This window comes from Falco biarmicus, chromosome 10 (genome assembly GCF_023638135.1).
Source record: "Falco biarmicus isolate bFalBia1 chromosome 10, bFalBia1.pri, whole genome shotgun sequence".
NCBI lineage: Eukaryota > Metazoa > Chordata > Aves > Falconiformes > Falconidae > Falco > Falco biarmicus.
Window position 1 is genome coordinate 21,856,229 of NC_079297.1, and position 18,022 is coordinate 21,874,250.

At 47.2% G+C, this 18,022-nt stretch overlaps 2 protein-coding genes across 9 annotated transcripts in view; one reads left to right on the forward strand and one right to left on the reverse strand.

The window, feature by feature from the left end:
* The window catches only part of NAV2 (neuron navigator 2), a 410,478-nt gene extending 406,490 nt beyond the window's left edge, over positions 1 to 3,988 (forward strand). For all 8 annotated transcript variants that reach the window (XM_056353345.1, XM_056353346.1, XM_056353339.1 and 5 more), the window contains one exon: positions 254 to 3,988. In XM_056353345.1, the coding sequence (XP_056209320.1) occupies positions 254 to 379 (126 nt within the window). In that variant the 3' untranslated portion in view covers positions 380 to 3,988. The remainder of the gene's footprint in view (positions 1 to 253) is intronic.
* A 10,274-nt stretch (positions 3,989 to 14,262) lies between these two features.
* DBX1 (developing brain homeobox 1) lies at positions 14,263 to 17,676 on the reverse strand. Its single transcript, XM_056353134.1, has 4 exons — positions 17,328 to 17,676; positions 16,841 to 16,942; positions 15,016 to 15,218; positions 14,263 to 14,637 (listed from the first exon to the last, which is right to left on the reverse strand). Exons 1-4 carry the CDS (start codon positions 17,674 to 17,676, stop codon positions 14,263 to 14,265), a joined length of 1,029 nt encoding a protein of 342 aa, XP_056209109.1.
* Positions 17,677 to 18,022: the final 346 nt, after the last annotated feature.

An 18,022-nucleotide genomic window follows, 5' to 3' on the forward strand; every position in this document is an offset into this window, starting at 1 on the left:
GGCCGTGGAGTAATCCCTTCGATCTTTGCATCTTCAATTTTACTGGAAAAGCATGCTTGTTATGACTCACTTGCATGCTGCTGTAATCTGACTTACAGTTAATGTCTCTTTTCAGAGACTCGGTATTAATTAGTCTGCTTGTTCCTGCCTTTTTCACCCACCGGCAAAGTGAATGCTGCTGTAGCTTTCCTATGGAGTTGATATTCTTTCTGCCTCCGAATACAAATAATTGTGAACTTCTGTGCCTTTGCAGATGAACATGCTCATGAGACTGCAAGAAGCAGCCAACTACTCAAGTCCTCAGAGTTATGACAGTGACTCTAACAGCAACAGCCATCACGATGACATCCTTGATTCATCTCTGGAGTCAACATTGTGATCTTGTTCAGATAGAAACAGGCTGTTTCCATATTGCTCTCCCACTTGGCAAGAACCCTGATCACAGACTCATGAAAAGAACACGTTCCTGGGCTGGGCTGGGATCTCAGTATTAGAGCTGCAAGAACAACAAGACACTTGGAGTCAGTCTTGAACCTGGGTGCGGGCAACCCAAGCAGCCTTTGTATTGTTTTTCTTTTAACAATGATGAGAACTGCACTATTCCTTGGTTTTCTTCTGTTTAGTTGCTGTAAGCTCTCATGCCTAAGATACTGAAGATGTTCAAAATAATCATCGTTACTAAAAGTTGAAGGGGTGGGAGGGGAACTTCCCAACTGTGAAGCGAATAGCTTTGTGCCATGTACTGTCCGGAAGGAGAGGGGAGAGGAAATATTTGCCTATGCTGCTTCTGACCAAACACATTTAGGTGAGGGCTGGACTTTTACCGATCAGCTTTTAGGAGTAAACTCAGCTTCATATAGTTCTGGTGCTATAACAGTATCGCTTGCCTTGGAAATAATACTCAATAAAGGCAAAGCTGCAAAACAGGGATGTTTGAATAAATATCAAAAAAGAGGGGGGGGGGGGGGGGGGGGGAAGCAAAAGTGCTGCTCTCCTTGCCAGTCTGAGACCTTGGCTTTCTTTCATTGTGTGTTTATAAAGATATATATATAAATAGGAATATATAAAAATATATATACAGTCTGAACAGATCAGGTTTTTTCAAACACTGTGTAACAATCAGTCCTACTACAAGTGAAAGATCAGGTAGCCCTTGGCTAGTCAGGGCCTGATTCTCTTCCCACTGACATCCACATAACCAACTTGGTTGACTTCATTGGCATTAAAACCGATTTATTTCCGCGAGGGGAGTGAGTGTCCCTCCTCTGCAGCGAAAGGGCCGTGCCCCGTCGAGTCGTGCAGCTCCACAGGACCCTTGGCAGTGCACAGGCGTGGAGAGCCCTGCACACGGAGGTGAGCTACACTCCTGGCAAGGGATCAATCACACTTCCCAGTTTTTAATTCTTGCCATGAAATGTTACAGCTGTTTTCTAAAAACTTTGACTTTTGTTCAGAGGTTTCGTTCCAATCAGCATAACTATAAATGGATTAATTAGAACTCTGTGACAGTTCCAGTGCTGCTCCGGTTGCAACATTTACTTCCATGGTTTTTCATTTTAATTGGGGGAAAAAAAATAATAAATGAATCTTTTAGCAGTATTCAGGTCTGGAAAAAAAGGAGGGAAGGCACTGTGTCTTTTTAAGTTTAGCTGGGCCATGCTTTTTGAGTTTTGGCAGAGCCGTGAACCTGGTTTTATTTCTCCTCCTCTCTGAACGCACACACCTACACTCGCAGTGTTAAGGCTCGTACTTGGTTGGGGAAGCAGAATGCCTCCCAGAGGGTTGCGCTTCCCTTGGTACGGAAGCAGATGCTCACACCACCATCACCGCGATGTTGGCTGTACCTCAGCGACAACATCACTCCTTGATATGGATCCGTACTAGCCTTTCCAGCTATCTTTTGGTGCTGAACTTTAAAGCGATGCCTTATTTTGTACTAATTGTGTTTGATTAAATTAGTGCTGTATATTACAGGATTTTATTTAAAGAAACAGGGCTAAAGTCATCTCTTGGAATATCATAAGTTGCTGTGAATATTGTTTGTATGAAATACTAGAATTTGTTTAAATGTGACAAAAAAGGAGGGAAATGAGATAACTTTTCAGGTTCATATCAATCCGCAGCTAATAAATCACTGAAGAGCTGTTTTATCTACCCATGCAGGAGGAAGGAAGGAAAAAAAAAAAAGAAAGCTTTTCAACTGTAATGAATGCTGTCATTAATAAATTGCAGGAATATGCTGGTTTTTCAATGTACAGAAAGAAAACTTATTACAAACACTTTTTTAAGAGCTTGTGGGTTTCAAGTAATATAACAGACAAGTTCATGCTTCTGTGACTCAGCTTGAGAGGATGGTTTTATTATACCTCATGACTTTCTGTAACATAACTGTACTTTGTCTTACTGAGCTGGTCTTGAATCTGCTCCTGTTACAACTTTTAAGTGCTGATGACTTTTTTTTTTAAGAAGAAAAATATTGTAAAAGAAAAATTTAAATATTTTAATGACGGGGGGGGGCGGGGGGAAGAGCTTGGTGTTGTTACTGTTTTAACCTTATGAACTCTATTTCATGATTTCACTGAATGAAATACCAAGGGTTACTCAGCTAACGTTCCTAATCCAGTTCTTGGTACTGTAAAAATGGGATAAATCTGTGTGGAATCAAATAGATAGCATGCTGATGATGAGTTTGAGAGAGGTTACTTTTTCCAGTAGTCTGGACAATTCTGCTTCCCAGCACTGACTTTACCTGCTACTACTGTGAATTTTGGTATCTAATCCCCCAACTGAATCCGTGCAGATAGAGCATGTGCCTGTAAAAAAAAATCCAGTTGCAGGACTAGGGCTTTAAATGGACTTTATCTCCTAGAAAACGTCTCGGTTAACCTTTAACTGAGTGCTGTAAGACATGTTTAAAACGGTGTTTTATTTGTGGGGAACGGGGTTTTTTTCTTTTCTTCTCATTTTTAATCCTGAGCTGAAGCTCAGGAAGGAATTTCAGTTACTTTTTATTGACACTAGCTTGCATTACAGTGAGAGAGGCAATTTTGGCTAGGATAGGCATTCTAAGCATCACGATATTCAGTGTCTTTTCTGAAACTTCGGGAAGCAGGGTTACCTGTTGTGCACATGTCTTCATTTTTATCAAGACTTCCTGTAGATTAGATTAAGTCTTTCTTTAAGTGGCTTAGTTCACGTTTAAGGCTTTTTCAAAACACTTCCTTGTTTTTGCTTTTTTTCCTGACAAAGTTGGCTTGTTTAATAAAAAGAAAATCAAGAAAGAAATGCAAGATTCTATGCAACATTCATGTTGAATTATAAATTGGAAGTATAAACAGTTTTCTTTCCTTCAGAACTGCCAAGAATGATACAGGCCATAAATGAGATGTGGTTTATTTGGGGAAGGGGGGCTGGGGGGGGGGGGGGGGTTGGTTGGCCTTTTTGTACATTTTGGAAGAAGCAAACTGATATTTCATTGTTGATGCTTAACTTCGGTATTATGTGTATGAAATCTTGTCTAAATGTGGCGATTTTCTTTCAAGAAAAAAATACAAAAACGGAGCAAAAAAAATCTTTCTTTGTCGATACTAAATGGAAGGTTGCTGTTTTGATCTAGTCATTTCCAGTGGAACAGTTTATGAAATATGTTCTATAAGATGTACATTTTTTCATTGTAACATAGAAATGTAAATAATTGATTAAAAGTGCTGCATTTTGATGAATTTTTTCTAGCCATTTTTAAAGAGAAAAACTAGGAATTGAGTATTTTGTGTACGTTTTATGATGTTTTCCATTTGCTCCTCTCCCTATTTAATTTTCAGTTCTCATTTAGGATTGGAATTTGTGAATGGTCTGTTTGAGATCATGCCTCCCCTTTCTCACCCTCCCCGTTTCTCCCCCACCCCCTGTGTCATGGAGAATAAAGCTGATGATTGTACCAGTCTTAAATTATTCATGATTCAATAAAATTGATGCTTATTTATTCAGATTTCTGGTTTCCCAGAACTTTTTGTCCCTTCCTAATCAAATTTTTTTTTTTTTTTTTAAGATTGCGGGGTTCGCTTCTTGGGTTTATTGGCTTCTTAAAAGTACTTCTGAAAAGATGCCAACAGCCCTTGCCCACATCCAGGAGGAAATTCAGCAGAGGGACTACACCGATACCACACTCCCCCATAGCTACTCCTTGCACACAGCATCCATCAGGATCTGCTCAAGGCTGGCCTGTCCACTTAAGAGTGTCTCTGTGTAAAGCTGTCAGTCAGTAGGTGGCCAGCAGGCTGGACATATCCTGATGGCAGGTGGTGCCAGCTGCTTCTTCAAGAGAAGCCCCTGTAGGTGACGAGGGCTGCAGGCGGTGTGTGTTCGCCTTATTCCGAACGTGCTTTGCAGGGTGAACCTCATAGAATGGGTTGGGTTGGAAGGGACCTTTAGATGTCGTCTAGTCCAACTCCCCTGCAAGGAGCAGGGCCATCTTCAACTGGATCTGTGATTACACAGTAATAAATTTATGTGGGTCAGTAAGAGAAGGTAGGGATCTATTCTTCTTTCTTTCAAATAAATAACTAAAAAAAAATAAGTACTTTCTTCAGAAAGGATAACTGTGCAACCCTGCACTTAAAGCCTAAGGGAAACTTTTCACCAGTAGTAACTTTTTCCTTGGAAGCTATTTTCTTATTTCTCCTGGGTTTTGGCAGTTCCTTGTAGTTATCTTGTCCTCTACTCACTGATTCAAACTATTGATGTCAGTAGGACAGATTCACCTGTACCAAAGAGAACGTTTTGAAAAAGAAGAAATTCCGCTAAAAATTGATGATCTGTGTTCAAGTTAGTTTAATCTAAAAATACTCTGCAACTTTAATAATGCAGCAGTGCAAACCCTAGCTCAGAGCCGATCTTTGCAACGTGGGCTTCATCCGTCCCTCCGCCATGGTTTTCCAGAGGCAGGATAGTTTTGGATGTGCTCGAGCAGATTTTTCAGTGTTCTGTAAACTTCCTTTGATTCGCAGAACTGCATGTTTTAGAATTGGCCCTGGGAAGCACCTCAGCCCTGATTTTGGGTAATGTTTGAATCAATTCTGGACTGGCACCAAAATGCTGAATCTCTCAGGAACTCTTCCTCCTTTCCATCCTTTTTTTGGCTGCCCCGTCCCTTCCCTGTGCTCTTCTCTGTTCTGTGCACACCAGCTTGAACACTCATCTTCACTTTTTTTTTTTTTCCTTTACCTCATCTTCTCTTTAACCTTTATTGCCCTGCTTTTCTGTTTCCAACATCCTATTTCATTCCTATTTTATACCCTTCCTGGCTCCACCCCATCACTCCTCAGTGCTGTAGGATCAATGCTGAATTCCTTCCTGCAGTGGAAAGGGAAATTCCCTTGAGTCATTTTATGAACTCAGTCTGCAGCCTGTGACTTACACTCTTCACTTTCTGCTAACCTTTTCCACCAGTATCTTGAAGCAGTCATGCCAAGAACCAGAGAGGAAAAACCTCCTGGTACCCTTCAGGCTGCCATCCTCTCTTCTGCACAGCCTCATTTTACCACCTACAGGTGCTGAGGATTCTGGCGTTAATCATGCTGTTAGGTGTTATAAGCGAGGGCTGATGGTATGGAAACACCTACTCTTCATTGGTTTCTAGCTTTTCACGTGGACTATCAGTCTGGTTCTCTCTGCTCCGAGATTATAGCCCCCACTTGGCATGGGGAGGACCCCCATGAGGTTGCTTTCCATAGCACACATTTGCAGTGTGTCGGCAGGAGAGGAGCAGCTGTGCAGGGACCCTAAAAGCCCACAGTCGTTCCCATCCCCTCCTTATTTATCAGAAGACTTTTGGGGCTCAGAGCAGAGCACAGCAGCTGAGGACAGCTCTCATCTGTGCCAATGGCAGCAGGACGGACTGCACACAAATACTTTCCCATCAACATCTCTGTTTGCTTAGGCACACAAAGAAATCAGAGTTCCTCTCTCCTTCCTTGATCATGGAATAGTTTGGGTTGGAAGGGACCTTTACAGGCCATCTAATCCAACCCCCCTGCAAAATGAGCAGGAACATCTTCAACTAGATCAGGTTGCCCAGATTCTTCTGGTTTCCTCAGTTGCTGGAGACTCAAGGAGAGCAAGGTGGTTACAGAGGATGGAGACCATGGGCTCACCATGGGTCATTCCTCCTGCTCCTGCAAGAGGCTCACTATGTGGAGCTAGGCAACGGGAGGTCTGAAGCACCTTAACATAAGGTGGGATCCACAGGGAGATGGGAAGAGGTTGTGCTTCCAGTGAGATCTTGTGGTAATCCTAACAGAAAGACTTGTACACCAGGGAGCTGGTGAACCACAGAACAGTTACCCTGAGCACGCCCAGGCCTGTGCTGCATTCTGCCCTATGCTGCAAGGCCAGCCTGGCCTTCAGACCGGTGCTGGGCTGCAAAGAGCCCTTCTCCATGGGGTAGACTCAGCCAGCCATTCCAAGGCAGCTCCTGCTGGGTACTGGGGTTAAGCCACCCGTGTGTCCCTGCCTTTATCTAACCCTGCAGCAAGAAGTTCTCACGAGTACATCCCTGGTATATGTCTGGACAGCAGAAATGATGAATAGAGTTGTTTTCGTGTAAGAATAACCCCCTATAACAGCTCCAATAGTAGGGGGTGACTGGAGGCCCCTTTGATGCTACACCACTCGGGGGTCCCACGGTCTAAGGGGATTGTCTCAGATATTCTCTAAGATATCTCTGCTTTCCTCATCTTACCGTGTTAGCTCTTATAAAGAGCGCTTCGATACCTCACTGAGCCCGAGCACCTTTTTTACTGGGATCATAATGAACCAGCACCACCCAGTGCAAAACAGATGTTAGGACATCGAGCCTGAGCCCAGCGGGGGAGGAACAACACAGGCTCGAGTCTGTGTGAGCCACTAAACCTCATCCACAACAGTATTTCTGGCAACATTATTCCACCACTTCCAGCCTCCCGCTCCCTGCCCACCCCGGCATCAGTCCTGACCGTTAAATCAATCATTTCTGCACAGCCATGCAAGGTCGTCTATCGGGTTCCTGGATGGCACTGAGGGGGACAAGGACCCTGTATTTCAGACAGGCCAGCTTCAACAAGCTCCAAGCCCAGCTGTGAGAGTCTGTGGGCAGCATCCGTGGGGGGCAAAGGGGCTGCTGAGTGCTGGGAGTTATTCAAGAACATCCTCCTGGAAGCACAAGAACAGCCTGTCCCCTACAAAGGGCAAGGGAGAAGGCAGAACAAGAGACCACCCTGGCTTAGCAATGAGTTGGGGTGTGCCTAAACAAAAAAAAAAAACAACAAACAAGCAAACAAAAAAACCCAAACAAAAAAAACCCAGAAAAACAAACAAAAAAAACCAACAAACAAACAGGAAAAAAAAGAGACATACTGGTTATGGGAAGGTGGCCAAATGCCCATCAAGGACTACAGGAACCTCGCTGGGGCGTGCAGAGATGCAGTTAGGAAGGCTATGGCTCAGCTAGTACTGAAACCGGCCAAAGATGTCAACACCAAGAACAGGTTCTTCAGCTTCGTGAGCAGCAGGCAGGAGCACAGGGAGGGCAGAGGTCCAGGGCTAAACAGGGCAGGGAAACTAGTTACAAATAATGCTGGGCAGGCAGATGTTCTCAAGAACATCTTTACCTCTATTTTTACCAGCATAGCTGGACGCCAGATCACAGCGACAAGTAGATACAACGTACGTGTCAACCCACCGGCAGTGGAGGGAGGCGGTCTGTGTCCTTTTGCCAGGGCTCAACCCACACAGACCTGAGGGCCCGGGCAGAATCCGCCCCAGGGTGTTCAGAGAAGTGGCTGCCACTGCTGCGAGGCCAGTGCCTGTAAACTTGGACAAGTTGTGGCCATCAGGGGACATCCCTGATGACTGGCAGAAGGCAAACGTCAAACCCATTTACAGGAAGGGCCCAAAAGAGGAGTCGGGGAACTGCTGACCCATTAGCATTGCTTCAGTCCCTGGGGAAGTAACGGAGCGAGCCCTCCCAGAAGCTATGGCAAACCAAATAAAGCAGGTGATGGGCAAAAGCCAGCATGGATTTACCAAAGGCAAATCATACCAGCCTAGTCTGATCACCTTCCACAGTAAACCGACATTTTCTGTCTACATGGGGAACACGTTAGCTGTTGTTTACCTGGACTTCAGCAAAGTGTTTGACACTGTTTCCCACAGTCTTCTCCTGGACAAACTGTCAAAATACAGCTTGGTCAGGCGATCAGTTCAGAAACTGGGTGACAGGCAGCACTCAGAGGGTGGTGATCAACACTTTTTACTCCAGGTGACAGCCGGTCACAAGTGGGGTCCTCCAGGGATCAGTGCTGTGCCCCATGATGTTCAGCGTCTTCACATAGCTCTTCTGGATGATGTGGTTGACAGGGCGCTCACCAAGTGATGCCACTGAAGCAGGTGGTGAGATGGACACAGCAGATATAGGCCTGGACAGGCTGGGAGAGTGGGCTGGCAAGAACAGTGTGAAGTTTAACAATGACATAACCAAAGACCCCAGGACGGGCTCGGAGCAGAGTGGCTGGGAAGCACCTTGCTGAAGGGGCCTGGGGACCCTGGACAAGGAGCCAAATGTGAGCCAGCAGCTCAACAAAGGCAAGTTGGACCCTGGGCTGCATGCACGTGGGCATTACTGGCAGAGGGAAGAGACATCATCATCCCACCCTACTCAGCACTTGTCAAGCCACACCTGTGTCCAATTCTGTTCCCCCACCCCAGTTAAAAAGTAATGTGGACAGACTGGAAGGGGTCCAAGGGATGGCCATGAAGATGACCAAAATGGTGGAGAACCTGCCCTATGAGGAAAGCAGTTAGGTCTCTTCTCCTGGAGAGAAGACTTGGGGACGACCTCATCACAGTATTCCAGTACTTAAAGGGCAGTTACAAGGAAGATGGATGTCCTCTCCTCACAAAGAGCCACACGGAGAAGACAAGGGGCAAGAGGTACAAGTTGCACCAGGAGAAGTTTCACCTTGAAATAAGGAAGAAATTTTTTACAGTGAGAAAAATCATTCACTGGAACAACCTTCCCAGGGATGTGGCAGGATGCCCATCAATGGAGGTTTTTCAAGATGTGATTGAACAAGGTAACAGTTCTCATCTAGGCTCCCTTTCCCATGAAAGGCTGGACCAGAGGATGGATTTTTCCAGGTTCTTTCCAGCATGGGCTGTTCTGTGAGTCTATGAAGTATTTTAGCTCTTTCCTGATTACAAGGAAGGGAAAACCAGGTGAAAGTAGCACACCTGGCACTTCTGCATGTTCAGGAAAGGCACTCCTGTGAGGTCCTGGCTACTCTGCTGGGATTTCCCTGGTGTTATAGCCCTGATATTAGATTGGGAAAGGGATGCTAATACATTTTTCAGAGTTTGAAGGATTTTATTTATCTAGATCACGTTTAATCTTTGCTGAAAAATACAAGAGCCCTAAAGATGTACAATTAAGATCATTTAATAATAAGGTCTGGCAGGAGGGATGATCTTCTGCACCTCTTTCCCATCCTCGCTGAGCATTTCTGCCATGGCAGTGAGGCAGTTCAAGTGCTAGACCAGCTGAAATCAAAGCAAATCAAGAAAACAGCTTTCTGCTCTTCAAACTGATCACTTCAGGCCCAGCATGTGTGCACGGGTCGGGGAGGAGGAGGGGAAACAACGAGAAGTGAGATGCTGCCTTGTTCCTCTGACCACAGCAGAGCCCACAGCTGGTGTGTCACACTCAGCCTTAAACTTCCCAGGCAGAGATTTTTAAATGCCATCAGTATTTTTGAGGACCAAACCTGGGTCTCTTCAAAGAAGTCTGTTTTTTCCTTAAGGTGGGGATTTAGCACTGGTGGGTATTTTGCCTTTCATGAGCCTCAGCCTCCACTGGTTGCTTCTGGGAACCAAGGAGCCTTGCTCCTTGGGCTGTGTTGTTTTATGATGATCGTAACGTTCAAATGTCCTTGGAGGACAGGTGTTCTTCAAAAGAGGGAATTTTTTTTTTTTTTTGGTTCAGCTGTGGCATTCTGAAGCTCTATGGCACTGCAATGCCAGTAGCTGGCGAGGATTTCTTGCTTACTGTTGTTAGAAAAGACAGTATTTCATACAGACGGGATAAACGTGCTTTCCTGTGCTGTTAACATCTGTGGCTTATGAGATGATTTCTACACGTAAGGATAAGCATGTTTTCAATGGTGTACGGCTGCCTGCCCTGTCTGCCCCAGCTGTGGCACAGGTGGGAATGCTTCTAGCCCCCCGGGGGGGAGCAGCCTGCCAGCTGGGGAAGGGGACCCCAGAGGCACACTCCAGGGCTGCTGCCAGAGGATGCTGCCTACGGCTCTGCAGGTAACAGCACAACTCCCTGAGAAAATGGTTTATTTTCTTTTCTTCCCCTGTCCAGAAGCCACTCTTGCATGCTGGGGGAGATCAGAGTTACAGCAGGCACAGACGTGGAACCAGCTGGTTTCTTAAGGGGTTAAATCATTGAGAATTTGCTGCCCCGAGCTCACAGTCTGCAGAGATAAATCCCCCTCCTGCCGTACCCCTTTCCCACTGTCAGATATTTCCATCCTGGCTGGGAGAAGGAAGAACAGCTGTACAGGACCGCTCCAGACCACCGGCTCTTTAGCAAGAGCACTTTAATATCACAAAGCAACAGTTATGGGAGTGCATTACATACAGGATCACTTTGTTCCAAAACTATGGATGCTACTGGTCATTTTGGAAATCTTGCCATCTCCCTGAAGGCAGGAAAGGCTTCTGACCACCTTTCCTCCTTTCCCAAAGCATGCAGAGAGCTGCATTACAAAATAAAGAAATAATTTCCAGGGCCAGCAGTTTTGCATTAGCCTCACCAAGATCAGCTCGTTTCAGGGAACAGGGGCAGGTGGCCTTTGACACTCCTTACGTGAACAGCAAATTATGAAGCATTTTGCTCTCAGAAATACACTCCAGCTGAACTCCCAGTGTCATGCACAGCAGGGACAAACCCAAGGGTCATCAGGTCCTCCTAAAGCAACTGAAATCTCTCCCCATCCGAGGTAAGAAAATCAGTTTATGCCTCTGACATTAGACCTGAGGAACAGTAGCTGCTTCTACAGGACTTCTCTTGGCACAGGTAACTCGCATAAGCCATCACCTTCCAGGGTATAAAAAGGAAGCCTTGGAAAGGTTGGGGTTTTTTCCTGGGTGTCACAGGTGCAGTTTGGCAGCCGTTGGTGAGTAAAAAACCCAGCTTTTTAATATCTTATTAAGGTATCCCTGAATCTTAAATGGCTGTGCTTGGTGGTTGTATGGTGCTTTTTTTCCTGTAAGAGAAAAGAAAAAAAAAAAAAGACCCTTGAAAAGAGGGGGGGAAAAAAGAAAAAGTAAGGTTGATCAATGTCACATTTCAAGTAAGGGGTTTTCCCTGTTAAATGGTATTCCAAGGTTATTTTTCCTTTAGTAAGACTATTTGTCTAGCAGAATAAGATGTATTAGCACTCAGGCTGAAAAAAGTAGTCTGGAATAATTGGTTTTGGTAACACTTTAAATGCAGACAAGCTGTAAAGAGCAGAGGGTTAGCAGCTTCTGTTGAACACTGAATTATGTACATTATATATATAAATATATATAGGCATTATGTATAAGCGATACCTGTTCTTGTTTTGGATGGGTTCTGTTCTTGGGTGTTGTAATGTGTGTGATGGTACCTGGGGTCTCTGAATTAGCCTGTGAATTTTAAATCAAAATAAGTATTATGTATTAGATCCCTCTTTAGAGGCTACTTAACTGTGGTTTTATGCTTACTGAACTAGTAAAATTTAAATTACAAATAACTGTCATGGGGTACTTGATCGCTTAGGGAGTTCGTAGGTGGATAACAATACATTCTCCAGCATACAGACTGCTGATAGTGCACGTAACAGCTCTTTTGTTTGACCCTGGATGAGCACTCAGGTACATGGTACCAGTTGCTGTTTAATGTGTGTTTGTAGGATAGTTGAGGTATGCTTGGGAGGTGTGCTGCTTCATTGGAAAAGCTTTCTTTAAAAAAAAAACAAAACAAACACACACAAACAACAAAAAAAAACAACCTAATGATTAAACTCAACAAACACTTATGCTGTTTTGCTGTATTCTGTGGGATAAATATTTTATGTGCCTTATCCATTCTCTGCCCTCTCTCAGGTGTATGTTAAAATTGCTGATGGCTCTAAGGTGTTGGAGAGGTAGAAGATGATTAAATTGATGATGTGTCCTGGCTTCTGGCTTAGGTGTGTCCAATTACCTAATCAGAAAGTAGCTGAGACCTGGAACACGCTTCCTAGGGGGGTGGTCAGTGCCACATGCCTGGCAGTGTTCCGGGGGCTTTTGGACAATGCCCTTTAATAACATGTTTTAATCTGTGGATATTGCTGAAGCAGTCAGGCAGTTGGACTAGATGATTGCTGTAGGTCTCTTCCAGCCAGATCGTTCTCTTCTTCCTGTCGTGCCTTTCCTCATGGCTGCGGCAGCGTGGTAAAGTGGAGCATACCGAGACAGTTGTGTTCAGGTGGCATCTGCTGCGTTTGTGTCTTTTGGTTTGGCATGTTGTGAGTGCTGGGTGTTAGTCAGAGCCTATGGAGTAGAGAATAAGCTAACTTTATGGTGAGATCTGTTTCAGCAGAATGCTGCTACTGGTGAACATTGACACTTCTGTAGTGCGTATTTGCATCTAAAAAAATGCACAGATGGTTAGGGATTTGCCTCTGTTGCAGGAGTGATCCTTCGCTGGACTGAAGCTGAAGAGCTGTCCCAGGCTCTCTCTTCCACGCTGTTTCTCTACTGTATAAGACTATTCTGATTGCGTGCTCCCAGCCTTCACACTGCAGCATCTCAGCAGGGTGATGCGGGGCGAGTATCTGTGCCCTGACCTACCTGGGCAATAACTGGAAGGAAGGAGGGTCAGAAGGGCTTCAGAGGGGAGCACAGGGTAGCATCAGTGGAAATTAAGTTGCATTTAAATGCAAGGAGGGAGAACGTGTATTCATTTTAACTGCAAGGAAACTTTTAATCCTTCGGTTCAATTACTCTAGTTAAAAGGCTGGTCAATATTCTTGTAAGGTTATTTTATTTGAAGCTCATAAATTCTTATTGAATCCCTATACTGCTGATAAAAGGTACTTTTCTTTCCCTGCTTGGCCCCAGACACAACCTGTAAACCAGAACCAAGTATTACTGAATTATCAGACTTGGAAATCTACTTTTTTTTTTATTTGACAATCATTCACTTTATTATATATACATATTTAAAGTCTGTACATGGTAAAATACAAAATAAAAGTGTTTCTTTATAAGTTACACAATTGAACAGCTACATTTGCCTGTAGTTTAGCTGTCACTTAATTAAAAAAAGGAGAGAACCTTGTTGAGCCATCGTTATATTCATTCACAATAACCTTGGTATAAAACATCCATACAGAGTAAGTGTACAAAATAGCGTACAGTTCATATAAGCTGTGCAAAGACAGCAAAGTTCAGTCAAAAATCAAAGAGGTGTACCCACTTTCCTCTGTCCACACCATGGATAGCAGAAGCAAAGTGGAAATTAAGCACAAGCCTGTGGGCAAAAAGGTGGCTTATACAGTGCTTTGTATGTAATATTGATGCGTAAGTTAAAATGAAAACCATAAATACTCTGTTACAGTGTTCTACCTTAGAAGTCATTGCAGGGATTTCGGGGGGCTGCTGCACAAGCATTGTGCTGGTTGGGGTGAGGGGGGAAGCAGCGGTTGGGCTGTGCCCTTCCTTGCTGTTGCCTTTCAGAGGAAAGGGTTGCTATGTCAGACCAGTCATCAGGGGCTGAAATCTTAATAGTACGTGGAAATTCCCTTGAGAGGCAGTAAAAATGGCCACAGCATCTATATTGGGGTTTTCTGTTGTATCTTACCTGGGGGGAAAAACGTTTCCCTTCCAACAGGCTGTGCATTCCTCCCTGCTGCAAAGCAAGGAGAGCTGCCTGTTGCCTGATTTTAGGAGAAGGCAGCTAATCGAGGCAGTGCTGCTGGTTAAGCAGAGAGAGTTACAACAGCATTAGCAAATGCTGTGAATGTGAAAACCTCCCCATGGGGCAAAGAATCGGAAACACCTATGAGTAGTAGGTCTTGCAGCTATGTGATAAAGAACCTGCAGTGAAGAAGTATGTGGACATTTGAGTGGGACATCACCTCTTCAATTTATAGCGCTCTGTTTTATTTACATCTTTGTAGTGTCCCCATGTGATGGTAGGGGCGGGTGGGTGATCTAAGAGACTGTTATCTCCTCCTCTTCTTCTTCCCCTTCATCATCCTCTTCCTCTGAGTCTGAGAAGTCTGAAGGTTTGCTGGGGCTGCTAGAATGGGATGGAGACATCTGGGAGTCCAGTCTGTCCCTCAAGTGTAGATGTTCTGGGGACTGGTGGTAGGTTAAGGGATGCCGGGGGCTGGGTGGGCACTCAGGGGGGACCTCCTCCTCCTCCTCCTCCTCCTCTCCTGAACATTTCTTGCCTACGTCACTGAGGTCTGGGTGAGGGTTAAACTTGGTGGGTAGGGTCTGTTCTCTGCAGCCACCAGAAGAGAGGAGCTCTCTTTCTTTGGAGTTCCTCCACTTCATCCTCCTGTTCTGGAACCAGATCTTCACCTGTGGGGTGAAGCAACATAGAAATGAAATGGTTCAGTGAAACAGGGAGCAGGGATGGCCTTTGGATTGCACCCTCAAAACCATGCTCATGCCTGTTCCAAAGCCAGCAGGAACCGCAGACTCTGACCTTCGGGGACCCTAGGAGAGGGGTCAGGGAGGCAATAAGGTCGTGATCTGTCCTGTCCTGCTCACCCAGCTGGGAACTGTGCTGCTCTCTTGGCTCTGATGCTCGCAGCCTTGTAACTTGCGTTGGGCTTCCTCCTGGCTGTGAGCAGTTCTCCTTGCTCCTGCCTCCTCCCCTTCTCTCCAGCTGCCTCTTGGGTGGGTGGCCCAGCTCCCCATACCCCCTCTGCCCTCCTCACCCAGTGCCCCCCTCACCTGTGAGTCCTTGAGGCCCAGTTTGGCCGCCAACTTCTTCCTATCGGGCTTGCTGATGTACTTCTGCTTCTGGAACATCTTCTCCAGCGCCTTGCGCTGCACGTCAGAGAAGACGGCCCGACGCAGCATGCCACGGCGGGGCTTGCCGCGGGCGGCCAGTGGCCAGGAGAAGGTGCCAGGGATGGGGACCACGGTGGAGGTGGCTGTGGGGGACACACGGTGCTGAGCAGAGAGGGACTGGCCCCTACCACCCCCTCCCTGCCCTTCGAGTGGGCACCCACCAACCTGGGGCCGCGCAAAGGAGCTTTAGGCTGGAGTGCCCCCCTTTGAGCCAGCGATCTCTGGGATTAGATCTATGAACTCAAACGTGTAAAATGGATCAATAGTGGCCGGTTTTGTTGGGAGATTCAAAGGTCTCTGGCCTGAAAAGGGAAAGCGAGGCGTACTGACTAAGATAAAGGTATAATAAAAAAGCTTTTCCTCCAGCTCAGAAGCATTTGATTTTTTTTTCCAGGCGCTTTTATAGTTTCAGACTCTTTATTATGCTGGAGATGAAAATGAGGACTTTTCTGATTCTGAACAAAACAGCTCCTCTTCAGATGCAGTTCTGATCAATCAGTATTCATCTTTTTATATTAATCTCTTCTCTCCTCCCTCCAAAGTTGGAGAATTCAATCCAAAGACATGAAAAGTAACAGCTAATTAGCACATTGCCTGGTTCCCAATGACATTGGTATGATAAAAAGGGCAGAGTTTCGCCTTAAAAAAAAAAAAAAAAAAAAAAAAAAAGGTGGGGGGGGGAACCTCCCCAAGAGAGACAGAGATGCTAATGAAGCGTGAATGGTAATTGTGTAGTAATGAACTAACAGAAAAAGACTGAGGACAAGCAGCTAACGCCATATATTATTGGAACAAAAGAGATTTACACTTTCAAACTAAACACAACGGCATGCCAGGCTCCTCGGGAGAATACTGATGGCACAATCGTCTCTTTCCCCAAATCATTTTCATTAAATGGACATGAAAAGCTATTTATAAAGCTCAAGTTGTTTTTGTTAGGCTATTCACATGCTGGAGAAAGGAAGCAAATTCCATTATCCGGAGGATGAATGGAAGAGCTTGGGTTATTTTTTTTTCCTCTCTCCCTTCCCCTGTTTTCTTTTTAAATTAATAGCTTGTTTGTGTAATTAGATTTTTTTTTTAATTGTTCTCTCGGCATCCTAATACTTCAGCGCTGTAAGAACCGTACCCCGCAGCCTGCTTTCTGGCTGAGACCACGTCGTTTGAGTCCCACTGACGGTCTAAACGAGAAGGGGTGAGGTGGGAGACCCGGGGTGAAGGAGGGGTGGGCTAGTACGGGGGAGGGGGACGGGACACACGAAGCCGCGCCCGCGGGACCCTCCACCCGCCTGTAAACGCCAGCACCGGGTGGGATACGGACACAGACGGGACGCGGAGCAGCCGTGCCGGGCAGCCTGCGCGGAGCGTGTCCGCGCTGCGCGGGAGTTGCGCGGGCGGGAGCTGACCGCTCCCCGCGTGGTGCTGAAAGCGGCGGGGAGGGGCGGGGGGGGAACCCGCCTGGCCCCGGGACCGTGACAATCCCGGCTAATTTGCCGATCGGCGGGGGGAGCGAGCAGGGAGTGTCAGGCGGTCGCTGCCTGTGCTAAATCGGGCAGCAAATTGGCGCGACTGATGCGTGCCTGTTGTACTCCCCCCAACCTCTGAACTACAGCCTAACCCCGGGGGGGCGGTGCGCTGGGAGATACCGCCGGGCTGTGCCTGGGGAGGGGTCCGCCCGCCGGGAGAGGGGCTTTGGGAGACCTACCTGGGAAATAGGAAGATCTGATAAAGGGCTGGAAGGATCCTTCAAAGTACGGGAAGGAGAAAGTCTTTGGAGGGACGCTCTGGAGCAGCGCAGGGGAGGTTTCTAGTAAATAAATGCAATGAAAGTAAGCAGAGGGTTACTGCGGGTTGGGCTCGACCGACGGCACGGCTGGGGCTGTCGTGTGGTTGGGGGACCGGCACGGTAGTACTACCCCCTCCCCCACCAAAAAAATCAAAAAGCTCCGGAGTGATCTCGGGCAGCGGCGCTGCTGCTGCGACGGCTTTGGCGGCAGAGCGGCACCCGGGGGACCCCCCGTCTGCGGGACCCCCGCCCTCCCGCCCCGCGGCAGCCTGCCGGCGCCCCCCCGCCTGTAGATCGGAGCGATGCCGGCGGGTCCTGCAGCCCGGTGCTGGGGGCTCCCTCCCCTCCCTCCCCCGTGTCCCCCCCGCCCCGCTCCTGCGGGCAGGGGGCTCCGGGAGCCGCTTACCGGCGCGGGGGGCGGAGGAGAGGATGGCGTTGACGCCGAACTTGAGGAAAGTGGAGTCGCCGCTGGAAGCCTGGGGCGAACAGATCCTGCGGGAGCCGGCGGTGGAGCTGGGCAGCTCGGGGGTCCCCGCGTCCGTCCTGGCCGCCGAGGTCGGGGGGGACATGCTAGGCGGGGGGGCAGTCCTGGGCAGGTAACCGGTGGGTCTGCTGATCCGGATCAAATCTTCCACCAGGAAGCTGGAATGGCTGGAAAAAGCCGACTGCAGCGACTGAGGCAAGGTGAGGGTGGGAGTGGGGCGCAGCAGGCTGGGGTAGACGGCCGGCGGCGCGATGAGGCTGGGGAACATCATGGCAGGGGCCGTCCGGGCCGGGCTGGGGCCGCCGCCGTGTTTGTTTGTTTGTTGGCTTTTGTTTTCTGCTTTGCAAACCTCGCTCGGTAAAGATCCGGCCAGGCAGCCTGGCGGGGTTCACTCTGCCCCTTCCTCCTGGACCGAGGGTTTTATAGTGGTCAGCCCCGCTGAGGCTCTTTCAAAAGTGACAGCCCCAACAATGGGGTTCAACAAAGTTCTCCACTTGAGCTTCATTCAGGGCCAGCTCCCGGCTCCTCCATTGGTCCCGGGCTGCAATTTATGATTGGATTAGACTTCATAAGCAACCGGGGCACAATGGCCCCGCCACAAAGAAAGTGTAGTCATC